Below are 16,587 nucleotides of genomic sequence, written 5' to 3' on the forward strand. Positions count from 1 at the left end.
AACATCTGTCTGCATGGCCGGGGCAATGCAAAAACTGACATGAGAAATATCAATAGATACCCCGTTATGTATACGCGCAACAGGTTTGTGTCAGCTGTGTGGCCCGGTATAAATACTCAGGTAAAATATCTATTGTCGCAACAATTAACTGTTATTTATGCAGAAATTTATCGTGCGTGTACATGCATTTATTTATACAATAGGTGATAAAATAGCAGCTAGCCCTGATTTCGAATTAAAAAAAATGAAATCCAAATTTTTCGATAAGCAGAGCAGTGGCACTTTTATAGATATTAAGAGGGGGTATTACGTCGTTGAGTATGTCACGTGACTCTGTAATCGATGACCTATTCTTGGATCAGCAGCCTTCTTCTGATATCGATTGAGGTATAGGCACGTACAGAGTAATGTGGTCTCCGATCGAAACATTTTGTTTTTTCTGTTTGTGTGCTTCCATCTATCTGAGATGGAGTTCCCGATGAAATTAGCATTTGAATCAGTATCGTCTTATGCTCTGTAATCTTCGAAATGAAAGTGTGATTATTCAGAGTTTGGATTCTAGATTTTACACCAGAAATTGGGAATCCACTCCGATGTATGATATTCCATGACTGTGATCAGCCATACGGTGTTTGTGTGTAAGTATATATGTATCTCTCTTTTGTTCTTTGACCAACAAGAATCGTGATTCAAGGATTTATAGCATTGGGGGGGGGGGGGGGGGTAAAAACTTCGTAGTCAAGCTTGGCATCATCATTATTTTCAGTGAGATCATATATTTCCTTGATATTAAATTATTTATAGTCTTGTCAAAATAAAATTGCAAGCTAATTAATTGGCCCCTCACTCTTTGTCTGCGCCCCTTCTGACCCTTTCGCATTGAAAATCGACGTTTCGAGCCCAAACATGGGGTATCACACTGCACGTGTACACATGCATATCGGGTTGGGGGAAAGGGGTCATATAGAATAAACAAAACAACCGATTTCAAGACTCATTCCGGTATTGCATTTATCTTCTAACTATAATCTACGTGCAGCCAATCGTCTCAAATTTCAATCCTTTTAATTTTCCTTTCATTTTCTTTATCATTATTGCATATCACAAATTGTATCTAGAAATGTAAAGTGTATATCGATATTTAATGAGGAGCAAAGATCTTTATCATATAGCAACTTAAGTGCTTTTTTAATGTCTTATAAAACAAAAAGCAAAAAAAAAACTTTTATTGACATTTTGTACCCGCTCCTGCAAACCGGTAAAAAAATATTTTAAGCGTTGAATTGATAATAATTTATATATACATGTATACAGCTTAGAGCTGAGAACAATGCACTTTTAAATTATAAAAGACAAAAGTCGTGTAAGGTGATTACGCAAGGCTTTTTAAAGAAAGAAGAACCCCATCCCCAATACTTGAACCTAGGGTTTGTTACTCTTTGTACCGCCATGAATGTATAAAACAGACACCATACATGTAAATGTTTTTATATACATGAGAGAGAGAGAGAGAGAGAGAGAGAGAGAGAGAGAGAGAGAGAGAGAGAGACGCAGTTCAGTATTTTTCCCCAATACCTTTATACCATCATGAATCACCAAAAAGCATTTTTATTGTTTTATTTAAATTGTTGATTAAACATTTTTCGGTCTCCTTATTGTTTACCTAAACAGAAGCATGCCCTGGGTATGTCGTAAACAGATACAGAAAAAGCTAACTGTTTAAACAATGTCTCAATTTTACGACATCAATATCTTTTCTATTTTACACTATACTGCAGTACGCAGATACCATGTGTCATATGTGGACGATTAAGGTACATTGATTTTGTTGAATGGGTCTAACAGAAAATTTAAAAACGAAGAAACGGAACAAAAGCGTACACTAAACATAAAACCTACCTTCGACCATTTTCATAACAACTGATAATATTCTGCATCTCGAGATAAATTAATGAAATATTTGCGTGCAAATGTTGACTGCCTTAAAATGAGATACCGCGCACTTTTGCGTTTTATTCAGTTTTCATCATTGTATTGTATAACGTTTAATTGACCACATTGCTCACTCGTTAGAAAATATTTGAAGTAGACTGAACGTGTTTTTTTCGGTTTGTGAGAATGTTGGTGCATTCTATTATATATTATTCATGGCTTCGGGAATTCTGAGATTGACAGAAATTAATTCAAAAAGATGTATGACTTTAAAAATAAAACCGGCCTGAATCGTCGAAAGTTCTATAATCTGCATGTGAAAAAAGAAACGAAAATCTTCTGCGGGTTCAATGTTAATATAAGACAAGCTAGTAATGTGGAATATGGCATTTTAATTGATTAAGGGACTTTTATTATTCTAAATAGACTTAGAGTATATTTTGGACTTTGAATACCGGTACCAATATTGATTTTAACTGGAGTTTTATTCATTTTAGAGGTTTCGCTAAAATCTAAAACATCGAACTACACTGGCTATTCCATGATTTCTGAAAAATACTGGTCCCAGTCAATGGTATACAACATATTAATAAGTACATGTAGATGTAATTACATTAATGCAAGTTCTTGTACATGTAGTTTTGTACATGTATACGGAAAAGTGTAAAAAGTGTAGAGCCAGAGTGCATTGTGTGGGAATTTGCAAACATCGATGCACAAGTTACAAACCTCATGGTATAGAGTACCACTATGTATGCATGCTATAGACTGTAATGGACCAGAGATCGATGCAATATTGGACCATATACCACATAGCGCCAAGTTAGCAATTTCTCCTTGCATAATACCAGGTACTTAAAGTGTCTATAAGTGTCTGCTCAATAGGAGAACAAATTTCCTGGATATCGAACGAACTTATGCTGACAACACAGATCAGATTTTAATATCTCTGTTGCGCATAGCGTGCAGAGAACCATTTGACGAAGGGGTTAATTTATATTCAAGCATTTGTATACGAGAGAAATCTAAGTGGCCCTCGAAAGAATTTCAGGAACACGGTGAAGACTATTTGTATATAGAGCTACAAAAGTGTGGTAGGGAGGGATGGGGGGGGGGGGTACATATTTGACCCTCTCTTGAAGAATATCGACGTTTTACATATAAGTATATGTCTGTTTTTTAATCAACACAATTTATAGATTTGTTCAAAAACCATGATTATAAATGGAGGACTAAAGGCTAATGTTTACCATCGTTGAAAGTAAATAGAGCCAACAAAAACACGTTAATATATATTTATATATACACGTACATAAAAGTTATGCGAAAAAGTTAATCTTTCACAAAGTGGATTTTATTGATAAAAGGAGAGAAAAATGACGAGAGTTAAAGTGTAAGACTGATTTGTTTACTTTCATTATCTTTATACATATAACAGAAAAGTTTATATGGAGGGGATCGGAAGGATTCACGTGTGAGAAAGATATAATATGCATGGAAGATGAGTCGTGTAAATTAAGGTAGGGAACAGAAAAAAAAATAAACAACATAAACAATACTCCATATGGACGAATTAAAAAAATAACACAATTATAATAATTAAAGATTCCTTGTTTTGACAAAGTTATATAATTATCCAGTAACTTGGATAAAAAAAATTCTCAATTTCGACATGATTCTTTCGAATACTGATTTGAACATATTTTATTGTATATATAATATACAAAGGGTTCGAACACAAGTTCTTGCAACTTACTAGGTTAGTAATACTAGTACATCAAAGAGAAGATTTTGTGATAAAAAGAAAAGATCTCCTGATTATGAGAGAAGTAGTAAATGTACATTTATGGAGATCTATATCTGATTTACGATACATTTGTTTATTCCCTTTTTAAGTTGATAATAACAATTAAATTAAAAACATTTTTTATTAATCGAAATTCATGCAATTACGGACAAATTATTTTAATATAGCGGCATAAATCTCTCCTAAATATGATATTTTTCTTAATTGTAAAATTTACATTATGTCTGTGTAAAGTATGTTATGTCAGTTAGTTATCGATGTTTTTCGATTTTTTTAAATAAATACGACAGGACTATCTTGTAATTAGAATTCACCGAGATAATTAAGTGATTTCTTTAAAATTACACTGCATGTCAAGTGCTATATGGTATGAAATACCGGTATAAAGGATTTTTAAGTTTGGATTCGAACAAAACAAAAACATTCAAGTCCTTTGTTCTATACATGTATTCTAAGCAATGAATGTAAAGTTCATGTTACAATATAATGCATGTCCTATTAAGTTTGTTAAGGAAATAAGGAAAAGGGATACGCGGAATATATAATTATATGTATATTGATCCTTAATTAAATAGTTTCACTTTCATTAATTGTAGTTGAATAAGGTTGACTTTCGAAGAGAAGAGAGAGATATTCATGAAAACATATTTTATATGTAGTGCACGAACAGAGAGAGAGAGAGAGAGAGAGAGAGAGAGAGAGAGAGAGAGAGAGAGAGAGAGAGAGATTTAACGCGTTAATCGCATGAATCGCTAGGTATGTGTATCAATTAACTATCATTTCAATTGTCCATTGTCGTCTGTCATAGACAGAATATGAAACTCCCCCTCATTCCCGCCAATACCCGCCCATCCCTTCCCCATTGCTCTTGACTACATTGTCCGATTGCAAAATATATATAAACGCTGTACAGATGAGCCAAAGCACGTAATCTTCCCAGTTTACTAATTCAACTTGTATGTGTACACCGGTACAAACTAATACCCGGTGTCGTCTTCAAGCTATAACAACTTCTATCATGGAAACCGGACATCCAGAGATAAGTTACCCCTTGTCTAAGGAATGTCTGAGTCAAAAATGAACACTTCAATTTGTGTCAAGCCTGAAGGATGCCCTAGACAGATAAATGAGAAAATAGAAGCAATTGTTTGTCTAAACTACGGTAACGCAAAACGTATCCACTTAAAAGAGTTTAATTTCATTTTAATTAATATTTGAAACGTAGTTTAAGCGATGTTTTCAGCTGTTTTGAAAGTCAAGCCAAAGACATTGTTTAGCTACACTGTAACTCCGTCGAAATATTTTTCCGATGTACTGGGTCACACGGTGGGCTAAAACATCGAGAACCACGTAAAACGTAATAGGGGTAAACGTTTTCTTTTTTAACTTATTAGTCCTGTAGGAAATTATAATTACAATTCTAAAGTGGCAATCCTACAAAAAGTTACATTTACGTTACATTTACTTTTTTTTGCACGTAAATGTAAAATGTAAACATTTGAATTGTAAACTTAGTGTAACATATATGTAACAATGGTGTTACATTCACGTTGTCGTAAACGAATCAAGTTTATAGTGAAAGTTACGTTGGGTGTATGATGTAAAACGTGCAATAATTACCCTAACATTGCAAAGTGCAACTCTACATCAATGATCCAAAAAAATAATAATTAGCTTGTCAGTTGTGATTAAAACACTGTGTGTTTGCCAGATGCATTTGTAAATGTCAGTGATAATTTTCTTCATCTATGAACCACGTGACTGTGACAAAGAAACTATCAGCTTCGAACGTTGAGATAGCGCGCTAAGCCTTTTATTTGAGTAAGAAGATATGAACCACACACAGCCCTCAAAGCTCGAATCACGCCCCCCATTCAGCTTTGTTAATCGACATTGGACAAGAACAGTTGTGTTGAACGTGATAGTATATTCAAGTATAAATTTGAAAACAAGTGCTGTTGTCGGAGCCTTTTAAAAACTGTTTTAACCGCGTCACAAATGGACTTATAAGTTAACTTTTGTTGTGTGCCATAAGCCGTTAAGTATGTACCGGAAATATTTCATCGACGGGAGAACACATGCATTCGCCAGCCTAATAACACATGATCACGGACATTGTTGATTTTGGGGATCATTCATTCTCATATATCGGATGGTAAAATGCTACAGAGTCGGTACTTGGCGTGTTAAAACGTTACATAGGATGCCCAGAACAGATCATTTCATTGTCAGGTAAACCAATCTTTCTTTCATCAAGTATGTTTCATTTATTATTCCCATTTCCAAGCAGACGTCAAATTTTAAGCCCCTTCGATTAAATGGTTTTATCTGTTGGCACGTTAATCAGGCCACTGGCCTAAAATAAAAACATTTTAAAAATCATTGATCATGGATCGAGGGTCGAGGTATTTGTTTAGATTTTGAAATCCTGGTGTGGCCATTTGAACAATGTAACATATCGTACGGATGACAGGTTGTGAATCAAATGCAGGTTGTAGAATTTCATAGTAAATGTTGTTCATTTAAATCCCCCCCCCCCCCATAAAAAAAATCTTTCTTTGTGGTGTTAATTTCAACTTCATGAATATAGACTGCAACGTGTCGGCTTTCAATACAGAAGCTGGCATGAGAAGAATTTTTTCGGCTATAGCTGGTCCTTTTCTTCTGAAGCTGTAACGTTCATGTGTATTATTGTTCGCTAGCTAGCTGTTCGTTTGATATCCACCGAAATGTTAAAACCAGGGTTTGTTGACATCTCATTATACCATATGATAATAAACGATAAAAACCCCTTTAGAGTTTTAAAGACAGTACGACAGCCAGAAATACGGCATGAACTGATTTAGTACAAGTAATATGTGACATTATTATACAATTCGAACCATTTTATAATCTTTTACAGTACTTGGCTCGAGACAATGTGTCTGGGGTGTGGTGTAAAGGGCAGGGTGGAGATGAAAAAAGTGTTCATTTTCACTCATGAATTATATAATTGTAATATGCATGTGTACGCATGAATATATAATGGCATTGTCAAATACCAGACTCACGATTTTTCCTCCCGTATGATCTTTGGTAATAAAAAAGATAATAAAATGTGTGTGCCTTCAATCTATCGGGAATTCAATGACCTTAAATGAATTAATGAAACGTGTTTCAACATAATGTACGTGTATTTCCCCATTTCACCTCTTGGTTGAATGCCGCGCACATCGTTTTAGTTTCATTTTAACAAGGAAGGATGCGATTAATTCCCCGGAAATAAGCGTTTGTATTGGTTTTATCTGAATTTTTACACATGTTAGACCCTTAGGCCTACGTAACCTCGTTCCTCCTCTTGTTAGTTCGTCTCACCCTTTCCAGGAAAACAATGTACGAGGCATATATCTATAAATAGAACGGCTTGGTATTGATTAAACTGTTCATTTCATTGATAAATATTTTTTTCGTTTATTTACTTATGTGGCCATTACAAGAAACACGTGAGAAAATCTCTCTCTCTCTCTCTATCTCTCTCTCTCTCTCTCTCTCTGACAGGTGTTGAATTAAGGAATAAGGAATCATTTTTTGAGCGTTATGAAGTGATGATTTCGGTCGGTGCGTGATCAAATTCAACAAAGCTCAAAGAGCTTCACGATGAATTTGACCACGCCGCGACCGAAATTATTATCGCATTACACTCAAAGATAAATATTTTTATATAATTTTCGGCAATTGTTCTGTTAAATATTTGAATATTGATAAACAAACCTCGCTTGCGCCCCAATTTTTACGTCATTTGAATTTTTTGGCATGTCTATTGTATAAAACAAAATCGGTACATATAATGTTATCACTGTCAGGCAAAAACTCAGAAAAATGTTAATATTATAAATAATTACCAAGTATATGTGTTTAACGTTACATCTATTGGATTTCCTTCCGTAAGCATATTTATGCTTTATATGATTAATTATTCAACCCCTGTAATGATATCTTCTGCTCTTTGAATGTTTTTTAGTGTATTGCAGTTTGGTTTAATCATCCTTATTGCCTGAGATACATGCATAATTTATTTATACATATAAATCATATTACATAGATTTACAGACAAATATTTGTATCAAATTGAGTTAACTAATCCACCAATTATCTGTTATGATCAGGAATATCAGTATAAAGGTAATCTATTTATTATAGTGACATGAGCATATAATGTAGAATAATAACATTTTATTTATTTAATTATTTTTTTAATTGTGTTTTGTCCCCGAGGGCCCTTGGTTGGTGAATACACATAAATATGGTTATACATTAATCAAACTTTAGATAGAAAATTAGTAAAAGAAAAATATTTTATCAGATGAACATTTAATGAGATCAATAATTTATACAGTATACTTGTTGGAATTAGGGGGGGGGGGGGTCATGCATACCGGGTAGTAGGGATAGGCACGCGCACGGTAGAAATCGTCCATCGCGTTTTGAAATTGCAGTATTGAGGGTAGTGACTGATCGATAAAGTATGCCGAGTATGCGTGACCTAATTTAATTAAGAAGGGTCAGGTTGGGACACATATTGCTGATATCAGATTCCTTAAGCATTGTATTGTTTATTACCGAGAACGTTAACCATACGATTCATAGGTTTAACATATATACATAATTAAAGTGAACAAACATATGTAGACATTTTTTAAAAACATCGCAATCTTAGATTAGTCTGTGGGCGCACATAGCAGCGTACACAGCAGTGTGCAAAATGTACATGATAAAAGTAAACAGGATTACATGTATGAAGAGTCTATTCTCAAAACAAGACAAAAACAATTATCATATTTTTATTGTAATTTTGAGCATTTATAAAGGTATTTGCCCAAATTACACAACTCTTTGATATTCTTTGTCAAGAGTAATTGAAAAAGGTTTAAAGACAGAAGGCTTTTTATAGTAATACATTTTAACATACAACTTTCTTATTTCTTTTAAAATGGACAGATTAAAATAAAATGAAACTCATCTTCAGTCTGTGATCTAGTGAACAAACTCTCTCATTTCTATGGATGTTATATTAATAAAATCTGCCACGCTCAATCTAAAGTTGATGAGAGGATAAACGATATTTACTTATAAATTGTACATATACAGTATTTGCATTTGTTAAATATTCTTGTACTTCAAAATTATTACATAAGTGTTTTTACATTAAACATTGGGGGGGGGGGGGGGGGTTTCAAAGTAGCCATGACCTTCTTGTAAAAAAAATATCGGTCAGTTGTGGATATATTTTGGGGATTCGGGAAGATGGGCCCTGTTAAAATTGATTCATATTGCTCTTCTATCAGTGATATCAGTAATATTATTTATATCATCTTTTAAAAAAAATCATAAAATCAAAACTCTCATGTATAGCATAAAAATGGGGATGTGAATAGGGAAGTGGAATCTTCCTCCTATAAAATACATGTATGAAGGAAATATGGGTAATTATTTTCTAAAACTGACTGTTTTATAATTAGCATTGCCATACATTAGCATATTTTTTTTTTAAAATACCTAACAAATTCAACGATTTTGAGTGGGTTTTTTTTCTAAATTTCCTGTTCGCATACACTTTTACATGTATGAAAAGACGGCGTTTAACTTGCACAGAGAAAGAGATTATAAGGTACAGTGTAGATACTATCACTAATCATCAAGATGGCGGTGCGACATTTTTGTAACATGCATTTTTACTGCGTGTTGAGGTCATGTTTATGTCCATAAACGAAAATCACAGGCGGTTATTTTGTTCAAAGACTTTCCGTCCAGCACATTCGTCTTTCAATATGTCGGGGTTTTTTTCTAATGCACACATTTTGAATGATTTACAATATATACATGAATTTGCCATACTGCTGAAATGTAACATAATATATTAGTTTGCGTTCTCTTTCATAGTTTTGTTTTCTGTAACTATACACATACTAGCATATGTGGGAATTTACTTTGGTCATACCCAGCTATCAATCAGTTCGAGTGTTACCTTGATCTTCAGGTAGCGCACATGCAACGTGTGTAGATTTCCGCCTTTTTTAATTAAAGGTTCGAGAACTGTGTACAAGGCACTTCATAACTCTAATAGTAATATACGTCTGGGGGGTTAATGTTAAATGACACAGTTTTTATCAGGGGTGTCGAGGGTTGAAACTTGAAAGGCAATCTGTGCAAGATCAGATACCTTTTGAAATTTAAACCAAACTCATTTAGATGTAAAGATGAAATCCATGTGATTAACGATTGTTTTGTACTTCTGTACTGAGGTATATAGAAATAGTCCGGATCAAACTGGCTTGCTTACGTGCTAGCGGATGTCAATTAATTTATCAGTATCTTCCTTTTTTATATTATTTAAAAAGACACGGTCTAAAAATGATACTCTCTCTCTCTCTCTCTCTCTCTCTCTCTCTCTCTCTCTCTCTCTCTCTCTCTCTCTCTGATATATCACAGTTAAAACACGCGAAGCTGCATGTTGATTTAATGCATCTCATCCGACGCATTTATTTCACACAGAGTTATCTTCCCGGGATTATTAACCCCCAGTGTTTTCTTGGTCTTGGCATGGTTAAGAGTTGCTTCGGTTGCAGGTATTTTTTTTAATTTTTTTTTTGTTCTAAAATGGGTTTTCCAGATTAATTTTCAAGTCCTTTTTATAGTTGTATGTAATTTAGTGAGATAATTATTTGATTAATTTGACAACTTACAGAAGTTTTGTTTATATAGATATAGGACCTGATCGTGTTGTGAACGCTGCCTCTGTTCCGACGCCCTTGATTTTAAGTTGTTTTTTTTCAAATACGATTTTGAGAGGGTATTTGATAAGGGACAACTTTTCAAGGCGGGTTCGGGATTTATTAAAATTTGGTTTAATTAAAATTAGCTCAAGTTTATTAGAACATTCTGAGAGTTAACGTGGGGCGATGGATAATTTAGAAAAAAAACCCTGTAATATGAATATCACATACTATACACGCTGTGAACGGTTAGAAATTTTATTGATCAATTTTTGCATTGTTCTATGTAAATACCAAGTAATCTGATATTTATTCTTCAGATTTTACATGAACGTGTCATTGTCAATGTCGGTTGTCATTGTCATTGGCTTCTTAATCTTTTATCCCCATTTGTCTGGCTATACGTGTTAACTGGGATGGTTACGCAAACGTAACTACCATGTGCATAGAGATACTGATATTCAAGATATGTGATTAGAACTAGTTCACCCAAGAATCATGCAAAAAATGAAAATATGTGATATCATAACTTAAATGAAACTAAACCAGTTTTTGCGAACCTTTTTTTTTCTTGCCCATCTGAAAATATATTTTTATGCATATATTTTTATGCTTCATCATACCATTCTATATAAATAAGGGTATTATTTAATTTGTCATTTATATCTTGCACTTTATATGCGTATTGCCTTGCACCTTATTAAGAAGGCTTACATAGGCATTGCCTGGTGCCTAATCCATTTAAGTAAATGTATATTTGCATGATGAAATATGTTCAAATCAAATGAAACTTAATATCTCTCAGCTGTTTTCAAAATAAGATAATGACTGATTTTGGGCATCTTACCAAATAACTTTTTAAAACTGAAATTCACCTTTCCCAAAGTAATGATAATGTGATGACTTTTTTGGGGTCAATTTTAATGACTTTAACATGCATGCTAAATGACAGACCTGACCAATAAAAGCTGTTTATTTATATCAGAAATTTTACTTAATTTACTGTAAACGTTATCTCTCTTTGCTTTTTTGCTTGAAATCTAAGGTAGAATTATAACCCTTTGTTAAGAAGAGTGCACTGTACCCAAGATGGCAGCTCCTAGGGACATATCAAGGGTAATGTTAACAAGTTTAGCTTTTTAAAAAAGCTTACCGTCTTTAGAGCAAACTCTTAACAGCAATAAGATATCAAAGACAATTTAATTATTTTTTATATAAATTAATGTCGCCTTCTTCTCCATGCAATAGCGTGCCGAACTTTTTTTTTAAAATATGTGCCTTTTAAGCGTGCGTGCATAAAATTGAAAATTATTTACAGTGTGTTATTTATTTGAAATTCACTGTAGTAGAAAAAAGAGATCTTAGGAAGGGTTAAATCACTGTTGTGAAATCAAAGTTAATACAACTGCATTCAGTATAATTCAGTTTTACTGATATTAGTTTCACCGTATTTAATTTACTAACTTGTTTTCTGATATTGGCCATACCGTATGAAATTTCATTGGTGTTTGTATAATCAGAACAAAAAGAACAAATTATTTCAATAGATGTTACAGAATATTGCTTTTAACTAGTTAACAGAAAAATGAAAGCCTGAATTTCACTAAGAGCCATTTTTATTGTTCTTTCGTTTTCTTACATTTTAAGATTTGAAATCTACAAAAATTGTTAAGCCGTACGTAAAAACGATCATCAGATCTCCCTTGAACAGTATATCAACCAATGAAATAAATGTAAATTTTCACATCATGTATTTTCTACCAATCACAAAGGAGAGGAAGTGCACAGTCCGGAGACTGTAAATAATTTCAACTCTTTATACCGTCTTCCAAGGAAGACGTTAAAAATTATTAAATAATGACATCGCTTTATATTTTTCACAAAAATCAAGCTTTACTATTAGCTTAACAGGACAACAGAGCACCTTTCACAGTTTCAAGCTTAAGTACGTAATTCTAATAAAACATTGACTATAGTGACCTTAGTCGATAACTGGTTCAGTATGCCTACCAGTTCATGATCACAAGCGCGTGTTTCATACAGGAGGTCAGTAGTAACTATACACAATGTATAGTTTAAAGACTGTCTGCATGAAACAAACGTCTGTGCTATTTATATACATGTATGATTGTGCCAGGTTTTTTACCAATATCTTAAAAGCAGCCTTTTTCAACAATTTTGGGAAGAATATACATTGAAATCTTATTTAAAAAATTGGGAAGTATATTAATTTTTTTTTTGGGGGGGGGGGGGGGGGGTGATTGGGGGTTGGGGGGTTGGACTGAATATAATCTGTACAGTATGTAGTAGCCGTTCCAGAAAGACATCAAATGGGTATGGCTTCACCTTTAACTTATGAATTTGACTAGGCCTAAGAAAAGAGGAGAAAATAGTTGGTTCGATGTCAATAAAAAGACATCAGACTAAAGATTTTGCTTTGTCGTGGTAACAGTCCATTTGCAGGGGAAGAAAACGGAAATTGACCTAATATCTTAGGACCAATCAATTTGTTTGCCGGTATAGCTATCTTTTGCAAACGATCTTTTGCTTACATGAATGCTTAATTAACTTCAACAAAGTGAATTATCGTCGGAGGCGCTGAATTCATTACGGTTCTAGAGTAGTATCCCAGTTGTTTTCCTAGCGTATCTCGCGATATTTAGTCCGAGATTGATGAAAAAAAAATAAATGAATATAATACTAGATACAATCCTGTAAGAGTAACGAGTAGGTCTTCCTTTCGAGTTTTTGAAACGATACGATGAAAAAACGATAAAATTTTAAACACCTCCCAATTTCAGGTAAAATGTAGGATTGCCAAAATCTGTAACAACAAAAGCTCAACAACGTAATTTTTGTTCTACATAAGTAAAGATTAAATATCGAAGCTTTCCGTCCCCTGAATATCTCTAAATACGTCATAAATGGGTGGGTCATTGCTTTCTCAAACAATGTTATTGTTACGATCAACAACTTTGCTTTTATAATGCATAAAAAAATCTTCATCGTTTTTAAGTTACATGTATTTGTATTAATAGACTTTACGAAAAAAAAGGTTAAAAGTCAGCTTGGAATACCTTATTGCGTAGTTACGTACAGTTTATTCGATATACACCGGTGATTTTGCTACAAGTTGGGCTCTTATCCTATGCCAATTGTATTTGATGGTATTTCTTGTTTTCTTGTACGTCCATTATAAATAGCCGACCTATACATGAATACTTTGTTTCAAAATCCTTGCAATATTTTTGGTCTTATTGCTCTTAAGTTAATTACTACTCCAGCATGTATTATCGACTATATCAAAACTCTCGGTACATATATGTATTTGGCTGCAGAACATACACAATGACATGTACCTGTAGTTGCTTGCAAATCTTAAACATTGCATTGATTTATCCTTTCTCACAGATGTACAGCATTAAGGAGAAAACTCAATAAAAAGTTTTGTATTTAATACAAGTGTTATGTATTCATAAGGTTTTGTCTCTTAAGGTGGTTCACTACACTGTGAAATATTTTCTCAAATCAGCAGAAAAAATCCTTATTATGAAAGATATCATATTGGATAAGAAGTATATATGTCTAATAAGCAAAAAAGGTGCAATTTTGGATGAAAAATTTCATTTTCAAAAAAATTCAGTAAACATGAACAAATGCTCCAGGCAGATTCGAACTAATGATCTGCGATTCGGACGCCTAATACTTTAACCACTGAGCTACGACGATATACATGTACAACCTAATCGAACGATATAAACAGTTTAACAAAACATTTAAATTGCCATCTTATGACGTACTGTCTTAAAAAAGTATAAGTATAGGTGTAGTGAGGTACCTTAAAAATCTGTAAATCGTCAAACAAATAGAAAATCTGGTATTTTTTTTTATATTTTTGACAGACCAATTTAGTTTGTGACCAAAAAAACCCCAACCTTTTAATTATAACTCACTGCAGATTGAAGCGCACCAAACAAGAATCATATATAGATCCACGTTGAACCTTTTAGTAGAAGTAACCATTGATAGTATTTAAACATCACATGCCATCTTATTGATAAAGAGCGATTCTTGCTATTAATGTACATTCATACATAATCTTTACCATTTTTCTTTTTTCTTTCTTTAGGATCTATAGATAACAGGAGAGAAACAAGATGGTGAAATAGAACTTCCGGTGTACGATGTTTCCACGGTCGCCATTTCTATATAAAGGGACGATTGTTCTCCTAATTATAGTCTTGGTATCGTATACAATCCTCATACAAAAACTCAACAAATCTCTGACACTAAAGCAGCGGCTTTCAAATGATTTGGATTCACAATTTGTTCTCGACTCACAATCCACTCTTGCAGCCAATGACGTCTACCGGACGACACGATATGACGTCATCAAATCATCATTATCAAACCTGACGACAGCGCCGCCTATCGTCAATCCTCATGACTTCGAATACATTTTAAATCCTGCGAATATGTGTGCCGGGAAAGATGTATATTTCATCGTGTACGTCCATACGTCACCGACGAACTTCCGGAAGCGTCAGACGATTCGACACACCTGGGGGGATCCCCACCTCCTAAAGAAATACAAGGCCAGGTTGGTGTTCGTTCTCGGTAAAGTCGCAGACGACAAAGTGATGACGAAAATAAAAATGGAGTACAGCCATTACGGTGATATTGTTCAGGAGGACTTCATGGATTCCTACAGAAACTTAACGTACAAAGGAATCGCCGCTCTCAAGTGGATAACCCACCACTGCCGGCAAGCTTCGTTTGCCATTAAATCCGACGATGATATTATGATCAATTTCTTCAAGATAGTAGACGAAATTAAACACCAAACGGTCAACAAATATGGCACCAAAAGCCTTATTCTGTGCAATCAATGGGTAAGAATGAAAGTACTCAGGGACGAGAAAAGTAAGTGGTACATTCCCAAAAAGGACTTCAAGCCGGATTTTTTCCCTCCATACTGCTCCGGTTCTGCATTTATTCTCAGTGTGGATGTGTGCGAGAAAATGTACAACGCCTCATTTTTTACTCCTTTCTTTTGGGTGGATGATTATTACATAACCGGTGCTCTAGCCAAAGCTATCAACGTAAAACAGAAGAGGTGGAATGACTTTTATATGTTGAATGGCAAAATTGTCAGCGATATATTAAGAAATAATAGCAAGAACAAATACGCATTTTTCCATATAGGGAAGTTGAATTCTATTTATAAAATGTGGAAGAATCTAATCAACGGAATGAATGAGATTCCACTGAATGCCACAACAGCAAAATCTTGACGATCAACGATGGATATTAAAACTCACTAATTAAAAATACAGTATTTGTGATATCATTTTTCCCAGCACAAAAATATTTCATTTATCAAACTAAATTGCACACCATTACTGCATGCATATTTTGTATAGAAATAACGAAACTGTTTTTTTTTCTTAGAGTTATCTCTCCTTTACAAAATTTTATAATGTATGAACTACTCGAATAACCCAAACTGGTTTTTTTAAATGATAAATTATTACGATAATTTTTATCTTACAGTTACACTTTTGATTGATGTACATGTTTTCTGTGTTGTTTTTATTTTTTGTTTTATAGTTCTTGTATTCATAACAATAACAAATTACATGTTCATGAATAATTATCATTTTAGATTAAGGCACATGCCTTTCATTTCATTTTCATTTTAGAATGTTAATGGTTGCTGAACAAATTCTCAAAGATTTTAATTTCAGTGGGTTTTTTTTTAAAATGAAGTGTCGTTTTATACAATTACATAGCGATAAGTAGTGTTCAATGTTCAAGCTAGACAAGTTTCAATTTATACGTTGTCGTTAAATTTTTAATGGACGCAATAGTTTCAGTTTATAAATATCAAAAAATTGATATTTGATATTTCGTTATTGTTTTTATCCTTAAAATATGAATAAAAAATTTTGAAAATTGTTTGCTCTTAAATCTAAGTTACTTGTTCGTACGTAGCAAGCTCAGTCGATAAAGAGGGTACATGAATGTGCGTATCGGGCCTATTTTTCAATGGCAGGATGGATACCTTACTTTAGAACCATTTTAACAAGACCGTTG

General features: G+C 33.5%; 1 protein-coding gene across 3 annotated transcripts; it reads left to right on the forward strand.

The window, feature by feature from the left end:
• The first annotated feature begins 391 nt into the window (after nt 1-391).
• LOC128160257 (beta-1,3-galactosyltransferase 1-like) lies at nt 392-16,449 on the forward strand. 3 transcript variants are annotated; one of them, XM_052823554.1, is made up of 2 exons: nt 392-638; nt 14,621-16,449. In XM_052823554.1, the coding sequence occupies exon 2, from the start codon at nt 14,676-14,678 to the stop codon at nt 15,783-15,785; it is 1,110 nt and encodes a 369-aa protein (XP_052679514.1). In that variant the 5' UTR covers nt 392-638; nt 14,621-14,675; the 3' UTR covers nt 15,786-16,449. The 3 variants fall into 3 exon arrangements, with proteins under 3 accessions (XP_052679514.1, XP_052679513.1, XP_052679515.1); XM_052823553.1 differs by lacking the exon at nt 392-638 and adding an exon at nt 5,541-5,971; XM_052823555.1 differs by lacking the exon at nt 392-638 and adding an exon at nt 10,327-10,344.
• The last annotated feature ends 138 nt before the right edge of the window (nt 16,450-16,587 follow it).

Source organism: Crassostrea angulata, chromosome 8 (genome assembly GCF_025612915.1).
Source record: "Crassostrea angulata isolate pt1a10 chromosome 8, ASM2561291v2, whole genome shotgun sequence".
Classification (NCBI taxonomy): Eukaryota; Metazoa; Mollusca; class Bivalvia; order Ostreida; family Ostreidae; genus Magallana; species Magallana angulata.

What these genes read in the sequence shown, in the direction of transcription:
- LOC128160257 (XM_052823554.1), top strand. Translation starts at nt 14,676, where the DNA reads ATGTTTCCACGGTCGCCATTTCTATATAAAGGGACGATTGTTCTCCTA.